The following is a 12,792-nucleotide window of genomic DNA, read 5'->3' on the forward strand; positions in this document are numbered from 1 at the left end:
GAATCAATTCATGTTCTTGAGTAGTCTTTTCACTCAAGTACTGCTTCTTCGATTTTTTCTCTTTGATATCATCACAATATATATATATATATACACTTTGATAGTATCATATTATGATTGTATCAAGCAGTAAACATGTATTAGTAGTTAAAACATGTATGAAAATAAAATTGTAGCCACTTATAAATAGTTTCCCTTGTAGGGGTACAATTTTTTTTTGCCATTTATATTTTCAAATAATTTCTTATTATTCCACTATTTTTTTTTTCTCTACAAATTAAAGTTCAGCCAATAGGTCAAAAGGATTATATTGCTAATCATTTAGAGGTCGTTAGAGCATATAAGAATAATGCTAAATAAATTGTATTAGTAATGTTTGTATAACAATGTATGTATTAGTTATGCTTGCATTAATTACACATAGAATATTTTTATGCATTAAATATAACATGCATTAGAAAAAATATTCACAAATATACCCTCAACTATTATAGTGGAAAAAATGTATAAAAAAAAAAGGTTTTGGTGAATAATTGGGTCTTTAATCGTGCTAGTGCATGCATTAAAACCATTCATTGTTAATACCTAGAAATCCATGGTATTAATAATAAATACCTTAATACACAAAAGAATGTATCACTAATACATAGGTTAAAAAAAAGTATCATAAAAGGTATTAATAATACATAAAGCTAATACATTCATTATTATTATTCTAATATACTCTATCAAACGACCCCTTAGAGATTGGATTTGGGTCGTTGTTTCTTTCCAAGAAAATACTGTAATTGGACCTCATTGTTGGGTTGAATTTTATAATTGGGCTGATTCCCACGGCTTTGGACCAAACTAACCTGATCCATTCCAAAATTGGCTTATTTCAAATATATACAATAAAGTGTAATAAATTTATATATAAAAAAATATAGTCATGTTTTTATTTATATAAACAATAGTTAAAAGCCATAAAAGTATACTCAAAAAACTTAATATAACTTATATATACATGAGTTATGTACTGACTATACATTACGATACACTCAAAAAATTGAATATAACTTAATTAAACATGAAGTATACACGGGCTATACATGAAATATACATTGATTTTTTAATCCCGATCAACTCAAAATCATCTCTAAACAATTCCAAATTTCAGATATGGAACCTCTCAATAGTTTTAGGATTTGTTTTTTGCAGCACCAATAAAAGTCTGATTGTTTTAGAAATCCATTCAAACTCTGCATACACATCAAATCACATTTCTTCTGGTGAGAACACCATAGGAAGCATCATGTTATTAACAATGACTAATGTGTACAAAACTCGACCAAGGAAAATAAATCCAAATCAGAAAATTGATTGAAACATTTAACCATCAAAGGCTCGTGATTGTACAAACAACCATGAAATGAAAATATATTATTGACTTTAATCCTATTCAATGACTAGAAATTCCAATACACTTAATAAATTGAGGATATAATAGGAAAAATAATTATTTTTTCTTGACTTGTCAAAAATGACAGGTAAAAGAGAAATCAAATTAGAAATTATTTGACAAGTAAATAGGGATGGAGGGAGTATATTAGTAAAAATGTCATTCTTATTTATGATTTCTTAAAAAATGTCTAAAAGAAAAGTGGACAATTAATATGAAACACGGTGTAGTATTATACATTTCAAATTGTTGGTTTTTTTTTTTTTTTACTTTTTCCATATTTTTCTTAAAATAGGAGTATATGACCATGGTACTGTGTTATATGGCAACCGGGCCTGATTGAAACGACCAAGCCCAAAAATTTACCTAGTTTCAGGCTTATCACCTTGTAGCCCACAAGTTTAAAGTCTAATTATGTTTGTTTTGTAAATTATCTTCCCTATAATATTTACTTCGTCAAACACATGTATCTGCACACTCAAATACATGTATAATGTATCTAAGATAATGCAGATCAAATAAGATGTAATTTATTTTAGTTACACTGTTTGAGTTGCGGGTCAATTACCCTGTGTTCTTAAATAATAATGAATGATGTAAATTCATGTGTTGTTACATTTATTTATTAATCTTTGTTCTAAAAGCACCTTTTTATTACTTCTATTCGAAGTTTTTGTAAAAAGAATTGGAATCTACGTCCAATTTCAAATTGAGGTGCTCAAGAGTCATTGTGTTTGTGTTTGAGTATATGATTTAAGCTTAAGGTTTAAAATAATTCTTTTAAAACTAGTTAGTACACTTTGGCTTAGAGTCAAAGCTTCCCATCTTTTCAAATTTGTGATCATGTACACTATGATTCTCATTTCTCAATATGTTGAGGTTTGTTTTATAGTTTTCTGACTAATCATGTAAAGATAATCAATTGATCCTCTTTAATAATCTAGGAATGGCTAAACAGTTGTTTTTGTTTAATGAGTCGAGTTGAAAATAAATAAATACTCCATCTGTCCCTAATTACTTGTCCACTTTTGAATTGACACACCTATTAAGAAAATAATTAATGACATAGTGAGTTTACCATTCTACTCATATTAATTATGAAGTGGATGAAAAGTTCTACATTTTTCAAAATAATTAGTCATTTAATTGAGGGTATAATAGGTAAAAAGAATTTGTCCTTTCTTGATTTGTCAAAATGGACAAGTAATTAGAGACAACTATAAAAGGAAAAGTGGACAAGTAATTAGGGATAGAGAGAGTAGTTTAGAAAACTTAATTTGAAGCTTATTTTTTGTTCTTTCAACTTGGCGCAAAATACTAAATTGACAGAGAATCGCTATTTAATTTTTTTTTTTTTTTTGAAAACGTTAATTAAATTCTAAAAGACTTAAACAGAAAAAGACTTTTTATTGAATCTATGAATCTAGATTGGAAACGTTATAGTTGAGCTAAGAACAGAAGGAACTTTCCAGAGAGAATTCATACTTTCATACATTCTCAATGTGTGATACATGTATATATACAAGAGTGAAACTAACTCAACAAACTGTAACTAACTCTGACTCATTTGTAACTAACTAATCTACTCGCATCACTAACACTGTAATGCATAATTATAACAACTAACAACTCGACTTAACCACTGGCACATTGACACATTTACTTAATTCCTTTACACCCCCCTTCAAGCTAGGTACTATGAAGATGTTCTTCATCCCTAGCTTGGACATAAGGTGAGAGTGAAGGTTCCTTCCAAGTGCTTTTGTGAGAATATCAGCAGGCTGTTCTGTAGAGGGTATATGAGCAGTAATCAGTAGCCCATCTTGAACCTTCTCTCTAATAAAATGACAATCAATGTCAATATGTTTTGTCCGTTCATGAAAAACAGGATTGGCTGCAATTTGGAGTGCTGAGGTGTTGTCTGAATGCAGTGAAACAGGAAGAGATATGCTAGCACCAAGTTCTTGAAATAATCCAACAAGCCACACTATTTCTGCTACAGTTGAGGCCATAGCTCTGTACTCAGCCTCTGCTGAATTTCTAGACACCGTGAGTTGCTTCTTTGACTTCCAAGAGATAGGTGACCCTCCATGTTGAATTATATAACCTGTAACTGATCTTCTATCATTGATGCAAGAGCCCCAGTCTGCATCGCAAAATACTGTCAATACATTACTACCAGTAGATGACATTAAGATTCCCAAGCATGGTTCAGACTTCAGATACTTCACCAGTCGTAGTGCAGCATTCATATGTGATTCTTTGGGAGAGTGCATGAATTGGCTAAGGCATTATACAGTGAAAGAAATGTCTGGTCTAGTATTTGTAAGATACAACAGTCTGCCAACTAATCTATGGTATTTAGTGGGATCAACAAGTAAAGGATCATTGTGTGCAGATGGTATATGGTCATCATATGTAGTTGTAGTGAGCTGCAAATTTAACTCCATTGGGGTTGATACTGGCTTTCCCCCTGCCAGTCCCATGTCTGCAATAAGCTCCAAGGCATATTTTCTTTGGTGTATGAGGATACCTGCAGCACTTCTAGCAAACTCGAATCCCAGAAAGTACCTCAATTCACCTAAATCTTTGATCTTAAAAGCATGTTGTAGGGCTTCCTTAGTCTCATGTATCATGACAGAATCATTGCATGTAAGCAATAAGTCATCAACATAGATGAGCACTATCCCCCTTCAAGCTAGGTACTATGAAGATGTTCTTCATCCCTAGCTTGGACATAAGGTGAGAGTGAAGGTTCCTTCCAAGTGCTTTTGTGAGAATATCAGCAGGCTGTTCTGTAGAGGGTATATGAGCAGTAATCAGTAGCCCATCTTGAACCTTCTCTCTAATAAAATGACAATCAATGTCAATATGTTTTGTCCGTTCATGAAAAACAGGATTGGCTGCAATTTGGAGTGCTGAGGTGTTGTCTGAATGCAGTGAAACAGGAAGAGATATGCTAGCACCAAGTTCTTGAAATAATCCAACAAGCCACACTATTTCTGCTACAGTTGAGGCCATAGCTCTGTACTCAGCCTCTGCTGAATTTCTAGACACCGTGAGTTGCTTCTTTGACTTCCAAGAGATAGGTGACCCTCCATGTTGAATTATATAACCTGTAACTGATCTTCTATCATTGATGCAAGAGCCCCAGTCTGCATCGCAAAATACTGTCAATACATTACTACCAGTAGATGACATTAAGATTCCCAAGCATGGTTCAGACTTCAGATACTTCACCAGTCGTAGTGCAGCATTCATATGTGATTCTTTGGGAGAGTGCATGAATTGGCTAAGGCATTATACAGTGAAAGAAATGTCTGGTCTAGTATTTGTAAGATACAACAGTCTGCCAACTAATCTATGGTATTTAGTGGGATCAACAAGTAAAGGATCATTGTGTGCAGATGGTATATGGTCATCATATGTAGTTGTAGTGAGCTGCAAATTTAACTCCATTGGGGTTGATACTGGCTTTCCCCCTGCCAGTCCCATGTCTGCAATAAGCTCCAAGGCATATTTTCTTTGGTGTATGAGGATACCTGCAGCACTTCTAGCAAACTCGAATCCCAGAAAGTACCTCAATTCACCTAAATCTTTGATCTTAAAAGCATGTTGTAGGGCTTCCTTAGTCTCATGTATCATGACAGAATCATTGCATGTAAGCAATAAGTCATCAACATAGATGAGCACTATCACTAACTTGTCACATTTTCTCTTAGTGAACAATGAATAATCTCTATTACTTTGATGAAAACCTGAATCAGTCAAGGTGGAGGTGAGTTTGATATTCCACTGCCTTGAGGCCTGCTTAAGGCCATAAAGTGACTTTAGGAGCTTGCAAACCTTAGTTCCGTCAGACAGACTGTTAAAACCATCAGGTAGACACATATAAACTTCGTCAAATAAATCTCCTTGCAAAAATGCATTATACACATCCATCTGATGTATATGCCAATGGTTAGTTGCTGCTAGATAAATGACAGCCCTAACTGTAGCCATCTTGACTACAGGGGAGAAGGTCTCATGATAATCAAAACCTTCTTTCTGGTTGTATCATTTTGCTACCAATCTTGCCTTAAACCTCTCTACTGTGCCATCAGCATTATATTTAATCTTGTAAACTCACCTGCATCCTATAGGTTTCTTCCCATTTGGTAAGTTTATTAACTCCCATGTTTTGTTGTCTTCCAAAGCTTGGATTTCACACTTCATGGCTTCTATCCATCTAGAGTCTTGTGATGCTATTTTGTAAGTAGTAGGTTCTGTCTCAATGGAGAACTTTGAAACAAAACTCTGGTATGTAGGAGATAGATTGGAGTAATCTATATGAGAGGCAGTAGAGTAGAGGCAGTGAGAGGAACCTGATGTAGTTACATAATCCTTATGCCATTTGAGAGGTTTTATACTTCTAACTGACTTCCTGATTGAGACAGAAGGAGGTTCTATTGAAGGGACTACTGGAGAATTTTGTACAGGTGCAGAAGGGGAAGTAGTAGGAGAAGTAGCATTTATAACAGGAGGAATAAACATAGGAATATCAGGAACAGTAGAGAGAGCTGAAGCTAAATCATCATAAGCAAAAATGTTGGTAGTAGTGGACATCTGATCCTCAGAAATGGTTCCTTGAAAAGGAAAATTGGCTTTCATAAACACCACATCTCTGCTGATAAAGAATTGCTTGGTGTCTAAACTATACAACTTGTACCCCTTTTGAGTTGTACCATATCCCACAAGAACAGCTCTCACAGCTCTAGGACTAAACTTGTCATGTTTAGGTAGCACAGTGGCAAAACACAAACAACCAATAATCTTCATGTGGTCAAAAGAAGGAGGTCTGCCATATAACCTTTCAAAAGGAGACATACCAGCTAAAACAGTAGAAGGTATTCTATTAAAAACATAAACAGAAGCTTCAACACACAGCCTCCAAAACTTGTCGGGAAAACTAGCTTGAAATTTTATTGCTCTGGCAGTCTCAAGAATGTGTCTATGTCGTCTTTCCACCACACCATTTTGTTATGATGTGTATGGACAAGAACTCTCATGAATGACACCATGAATTTTAAAAAGATTATTGCAATGATGATTGAAGAACTCAGTGCCATTATCAGATCTCACCCTTTTAATTTTTGTATCAAACTGAGTTGCAATGTCTATAAAGAATTGTTTAAGAACAGTAATCACATCAGATTTAACCGTAATAAAAAAGTCCATGTCCATCTTGAAAAATCATCCACAATTGTCAGAAAATACCTCATCCCATCAAATGTTTCTGTTTTATAAGGACCCCAAACATCCATGTGCAACAATTGAAAAATACATGTAGATTTACTAGTGCTATGTGGAAATGGTAGTCTAGTTTGTCTGGCAAGAGGACATACTTCACAAATAACCAAACTGAACTTATCTCCAAGACTATGAAAGAAAGGAATCTTCCTAAGCACACTCATAGGAACATGACATAACCTCTTGTGCCAAACAACAACATCTGCTTGTGTTATTGCTAGACAACTTCGAGGTATTCTGCTTCTATCCCCTATTTGTGAACATATGGTGTATAGACCATTTTCCTCCTTACCAATCACCTTGACCTTCCCAGACAAGATGTCTTGAAAGACATAATATTGTGGATAAAACGTAACAGAACAGTTCAAATCTTTTGTCACTTGGGAAATTGACATAAGGTTGAACTGAAAACTAGGTACACACAAAACTTTTCGAAGAATATCACCTCCTCCAATGTGACAGTCCCCAATATGTAACACTTTAGCTAAGTCACCAGTTGGAAGTTGAACATGACCTGCATTGTCTAATAGGCCTTTATTGTGTAAAAAATTAGGATCACCAATCATATGATGTGAAGCACCAGTATCCACAATCCATTTCATGGAACTATCCTGGGGCAAGGAAAGGTTACCTGCCATGTTTGCAACACCATGAGAGTCATTAATGGATGTCTGATCCAGCATCCTTAGCAATTGTTGATGTTGGCCTGGTGTAAACATAGGCTGTGGCATAAGCTGAAAAGGCATGAGATGCTGATACTGAGATTGCTGGAATGATGGAGAAAGCATAAGAGGATAGTAATGTTGAGAAATAGAAGCTCATGCTCTTGCATCATATATTGAGTTTCCAGCTACAACAACATCCTTTTTACCTTTGTAGTGAGAAGGATAACCAATCAGTCTATAGCAGTCTCCTTTGAGATGTCCAGTCTTATGGCAAAAGTCACATTTCAACAGTTTAAGACAATCAACCTTCAAGTGACCTTTCATGTGGCAAAAATCACATGAAGCATTTGGATTATAAGCTTTCCTTGGCTTCTGAAGAGGTCTAGCAGTAAACATAGCAGTGGGATTTGAATTTTCTGGCATCATTAATCTACTTGAACTAACAACCATCTTTTGACTCTCGTCTTGATTAACCATGGCATAAACCTGATTGATGGTTGGAATTTGAGGCATTAATAAGATTTGACTCCTAGTTTGATAGTAAGAATCATTTAGCCCCATGAGAAATTGCAACATTCTCTGAAATTGTAATTGCTCAAAAAACTCCTTAGATTTAGAACAAGTGCAAGAAGATAAAGGCATTATAGAATCATATTCATCCCAGAGGTCCTTAAGTCTGGAATAATACACTGAGACAGAGGAAACACCTTGAACAAGCGTGAATATCTCCTTGTGTAATTGAAAAATACGAGAACTATTAACTTTGTTGAACCTTTCTTTCAAATCCTCCCAGATTAAGTGTGCATCTGAGCAGTAGAGCACACCACTGTGCAAATCCTTGCTGACATTGCACAGGATCCATGATACTACTATGGCATTGCAACGATCCCACAAACGACTCAAATCACCAGGGAATTGATCGCGTTTCACTGTGCCGTCAATAAAACCAACCTTATTCTTCCCAAGCATGGCCAATTGCATGGCTTTACTCCACAAAGTGTAATTGTCAGTTCCGGTGAGCATAATTCCAACATTAAGCGATCCCGGTGCATCTGACGGATATAGAAATAAAGGATGCAGGTGATCTATGGTTGGAACCATCATAGAAGATCCCGATTGTATCCTTGCATCGCTCCCAGTGACTGCCATTGAAGATTATGCAGAAAATAGAAAGAAAAAAAAACAGAGGAAAAGAGAAAACCTTCTCGAATTTGATCTAAAACACCTACAAATTGCAGAATCGATGAAGAAGAACTCTCGATCCAGTCCCCAATTGCTCTGATACCATGTTGAATCTATGAATCTAGATTGGAAACGTTATAATTGAGCTAAGAACAGAAGGAACTTTCCAGAGAGAATTCATACTTTCATACATTCTCAATGTGTGATACATGTATATATACAAGAGTGAAACTAACTCAACAAACTGTAACTAACTCTGACTCATTTGTAACTAACTAATCTACTCGCATCACTAACACTGTAATGCATAATTATAACAACTAACAACTCGACTTAACCACTGGCACATTGACACATTTACTTAATTCCTTTACACTTTTGAAGTTAAAGATTCAAGTAAGGGGCTCTGATGAGTGTGATGACCCTTAAAATAAGTTTTATGCATTTAAAAGTGTCCACAAGTTTATCATCGGATCATTTATTGGCTAATTTCAATAATTTGAATAACTTACCTAGTTTATTAATTGTTAAAAGAAAATAATATAGTAATAAAGATTTTGGATTTAAATAAGAAGATTCCCTTGTTAGTTATTTGAAAAGAACACGCGTTGGATTCATTTTAAGTATATTTGTATGAGTTCATTTTAGGACTCACTTTAATATATTTACTTAATATTATATTTGCAAGATGAGATCTAATTTTTTTCCTTATTTAGTACTGTATTGAACTTTACTTTATTATCTTCAAAAGTATATTTGTATGAGCATTTAACTTTCGGAGATAGTAATATATTGTTTGTTTGTATATTCATTATATTAGACATTATTATGATGTATTTATGAGTAATTTTTTATATGTTTATATATACCTAAAATAGGATTAAGACAACAGTTCGTATATATTGAAAGTATGGAACAAAAAAGCAAATTATAAGGATATTAAAATTTGGGAGAATACAACTAATATAATCAAAACGTAATTCTTGGATACCAATAAATGATAAATACAAAATTGAAAGTGTAGTTATATACACTGTTAAATTAAGCTAAAAATAGGGAAATGGGAAAAAAATCATTTTATTGTAAAATAGGGGAAGAAAGAAGGAACTAGATAAAATTAACTCTACGCGAACGATAAAACAAAAAGAAGTTAAAAAATCATATTGACCTTGCAATTATGGATTTGAAATATATTAATCCCAATCAGGTTTTTCCACGTAGGACGTTTCATTTATTTAAAAATAATAATTAAAAATTGGCTTGAAACTACTAAAATGTGGAAAAGAAGGTACATTGTGAAACCCCTTCACTAGTGAACCAAGTCTTTGGCTTATGATATAAGGGTATAATATAAATCCTATACACAATATAATTTTTCAACGAAAGGGATTCGGATAAACCCCGGCTACATATAGGCTATTGCAATGGTTTAGGTTTATGAATTGTTCTATTGCTTACACTTCACTCATATCTTCTATTAAGCTTGATTGTGAATTAAACTTTTAAACTCCCTCTTAATTTGTGTCTTATATTTGTTTCTTCGCTATGCACATGAAGCATAAAGTTAGATATTCTTTAAGGAATTGAATAGTGATATTTACCTCAAAAATCGCAGAAATTTGTCAAAAATCTTAGATTAGTAATCCATTTCCATAATGGTCTCCTAAAATAAATTACATTTTTAAGTAATAGAAAAAAGAACGAAAGTAATTGATGTTCTTTTTTTTTCTCAATATTTATTTATTTTTTGTTTCCTTCCCTTATTACTTTTCTTCTCATTTATATTTAAGAGGGAATTGGAGGGATGAGAAAATGTCAATTTTTATAAATATAATTGTCAATAATTAAAATAAAAAGAATAATGAAAAAAGAGGATCTCAGAGGAAGAAGATAATATCTTTCTCATTTTGTTTTTAAAAAAGTAATTTGTATATGCTGATTTAATGAGTTGGCCATAACTCACTCCAAATTTTGTATGCAAGTTGTTAATGTTAAAAGTATCATGAACATTTTTTATTGGTGCGGCATGGATTGATCTTTTTATTTTTTTATTTTTTATGTTAATCATAATATTAAAATTAATAAATCAATTAGGAGTATATTTTACAAGTGTATTAATAAACGTAAAGAAACATGCCTGAAGAAATTAAGAAGACAATAGAGTAATTTCAGAATTTCGTCAACAAGATTAGTGCCACCTGACATTTTCTAAAAGTTATTGGGAGTGTGAACACACTTACATAATACTACATAACATATAATCATGAGCAAGAGGTTTAGCACCAGAAAATTATATATAGTTCAATGAGTAATGTAAATTAAGCATGATCTAAGTATGAAATTAATAAAAATGAGTTAGTTTAGAGGGTTTAGCACTTGAAAGTTATAATTCAAAGAAAAAAGTAAATTAGACATAGTTTAGATATGAAACTTATATAAAAAAAAAAGAAGCTTAAGTCATCGACGGCTCCTTAAAGTTGTCCACATATTTCACTTGGACATCTCAATTACGGCTTGTACCTATTGAACACTTTATTTGTTTAAAAATCATTCCTATTTGACACAAAATACTGACATGACAAAAAAAAGTGTGCTCCACGCTCCTTGAGCGCGTAAAGCAACTAAAAATAGTATTTTTCCTTTTTTATTTTCTCATTTATAAACCTAAATTTTATTTTATATTTTTAAAAAAGAAATAAATGAAAGCCCGTCTTCTTCCCACAATGTTCCTCTGCAAGACTGCAACCATTGTTCTCCTCTTTCTCTCGCTCTTTTTTTTTAATTATTTTATAAAATCATAATATAAATCAATTGAAGAATGATTTTAGTTTAAAGTTGAAGACAACAGAAACACTAAATTTAGAAAATTTGCCCTATGTTGGGCATTTGTTAATGTTCTAACAAAATTCCATTTTTTCGGATAAAAATAATACGAATTGATTATATTTTCCGGCAAAAGTTGTTATTATTTTTTATATAATTATGATAATAACTGATTATTTTGGGAAGAAAATAAAGGCAATGGATTATGGACAGTAAGGTTCAATGGTAAAGAATAAAAAGGTGAGAGTTTGGTTGGCGACTGTTGCCGCCGGTGGAAGGGTGAAAAGAAGGAGAAGAAGGGGGGTGGGGTTGGGGGTGGGTTAATTCAAATAAATTTTTAATTTTTTTTTTTGAATGATTTAAATAGAGATTAAAAAAAAATTGCATTCAATTGCCACGTGTCATTATTTTATTGGTCCATCAGCTATGTATTTGTGTTTGAGACACACACTTTTATCTTTCAACTGATTTTCATTTTTGCGTTAAATAAGTATAACTGAAATTTGATAAGATTAAAGTGCTCAATAGGTACAAGCTTAAGTTAACTGAAATATGCAGACAACTCTAAGAGGCCGCAATGACTTAAGCCAAAAAAAAAAAGTCAATTTAGGAGCTTTTGATCGATTATCTCCAATTGGACTTGTTTGGCCATATTGAAAATAATTTTTTTTTTTAATTAATTTGAATTTTTTTGAAGTTAAAATAGGTGTTTGGTCATAAATTTTAAATATTTTTCTGTATACGTTAGAATATTCTGGATCCATCAATCTTGTTAGGATAAACTACCTTATTAGACATACATCACTACTATATATACTAGTATTATCTCTATTTTCAAACAATTACATATATTACCACTTTTAATATTTTGTACCATATATTAATATATTATTTGAAGATACAATTAGATTATTAGATACCCACATATCTTAAAACTAGGATTGATTAATTATCTGCTTAATTAACTCTTTCACTCCAAATCAACCACTATCTCTTAATTCTCCCCCCCCATATTTATCACTCAATTATGTCTCCTCCTTTATGATTCAAGAATTTCATCGTACAATTTCATTCCAACAATAACTAATCTACTCTCTTCTTCTCAAGATATCATCACCATGGCCGACAAATTCTCCTGAACTCAAATATTATTTTGTATTGTTCATTTATAACTAGATCAAATCAAAGTAACTGCTACAGAGAAAACTTTAATTCAGAGTGTGTCTTGATTGTTTGTCTCCGGAAGAAATGGATCTTAGTTTTGATTATGTTATACCACAACGCAAAAGGATCAAATGGAGTATTATAGAGAGTTTTTGTTTGTTGGTGTTCTTCTAAGGCTTTCTTTGGTTACCGTGACATGGATTTGGTAGTACCAATATTACTTTGATA

The 12,792-nt window shown here is 32.8% G+C and overlaps 1 protein-coding gene across 1 annotated transcript; it reads right to left on the reverse strand.

The window, feature by feature from the left end:
* Window positions 1-3,732: 3,732 nt before the first annotated feature.
* On the reverse strand, window positions 3,733-4,077 carry LOC107058736 (uncharacterized mitochondrial protein AtMg00810-like). The gene has a single exon (XM_015304801.1). It carries the CDS (start codon window positions 4,075-4,077, stop codon window positions 3,733-3,735), a length of 345 nt encoding a protein of 114 aa, XP_015160287.1.
* Window positions 4,078-12,792: the final 8,715 nt, after the last annotated feature.

Source organism: Solanum tuberosum, unplaced genomic scaffold, assembly GCF_000226075.1.
Source record: "Solanum tuberosum cultivar DM 1-3 516 R44 unplaced genomic scaffold, SolTub_3.0 scf00578, whole genome shotgun sequence".
NCBI classification, from domain to species: Eukaryota; Viridiplantae; Streptophyta; class Magnoliopsida; order Solanales; family Solanaceae; genus Solanum; species Solanum tuberosum.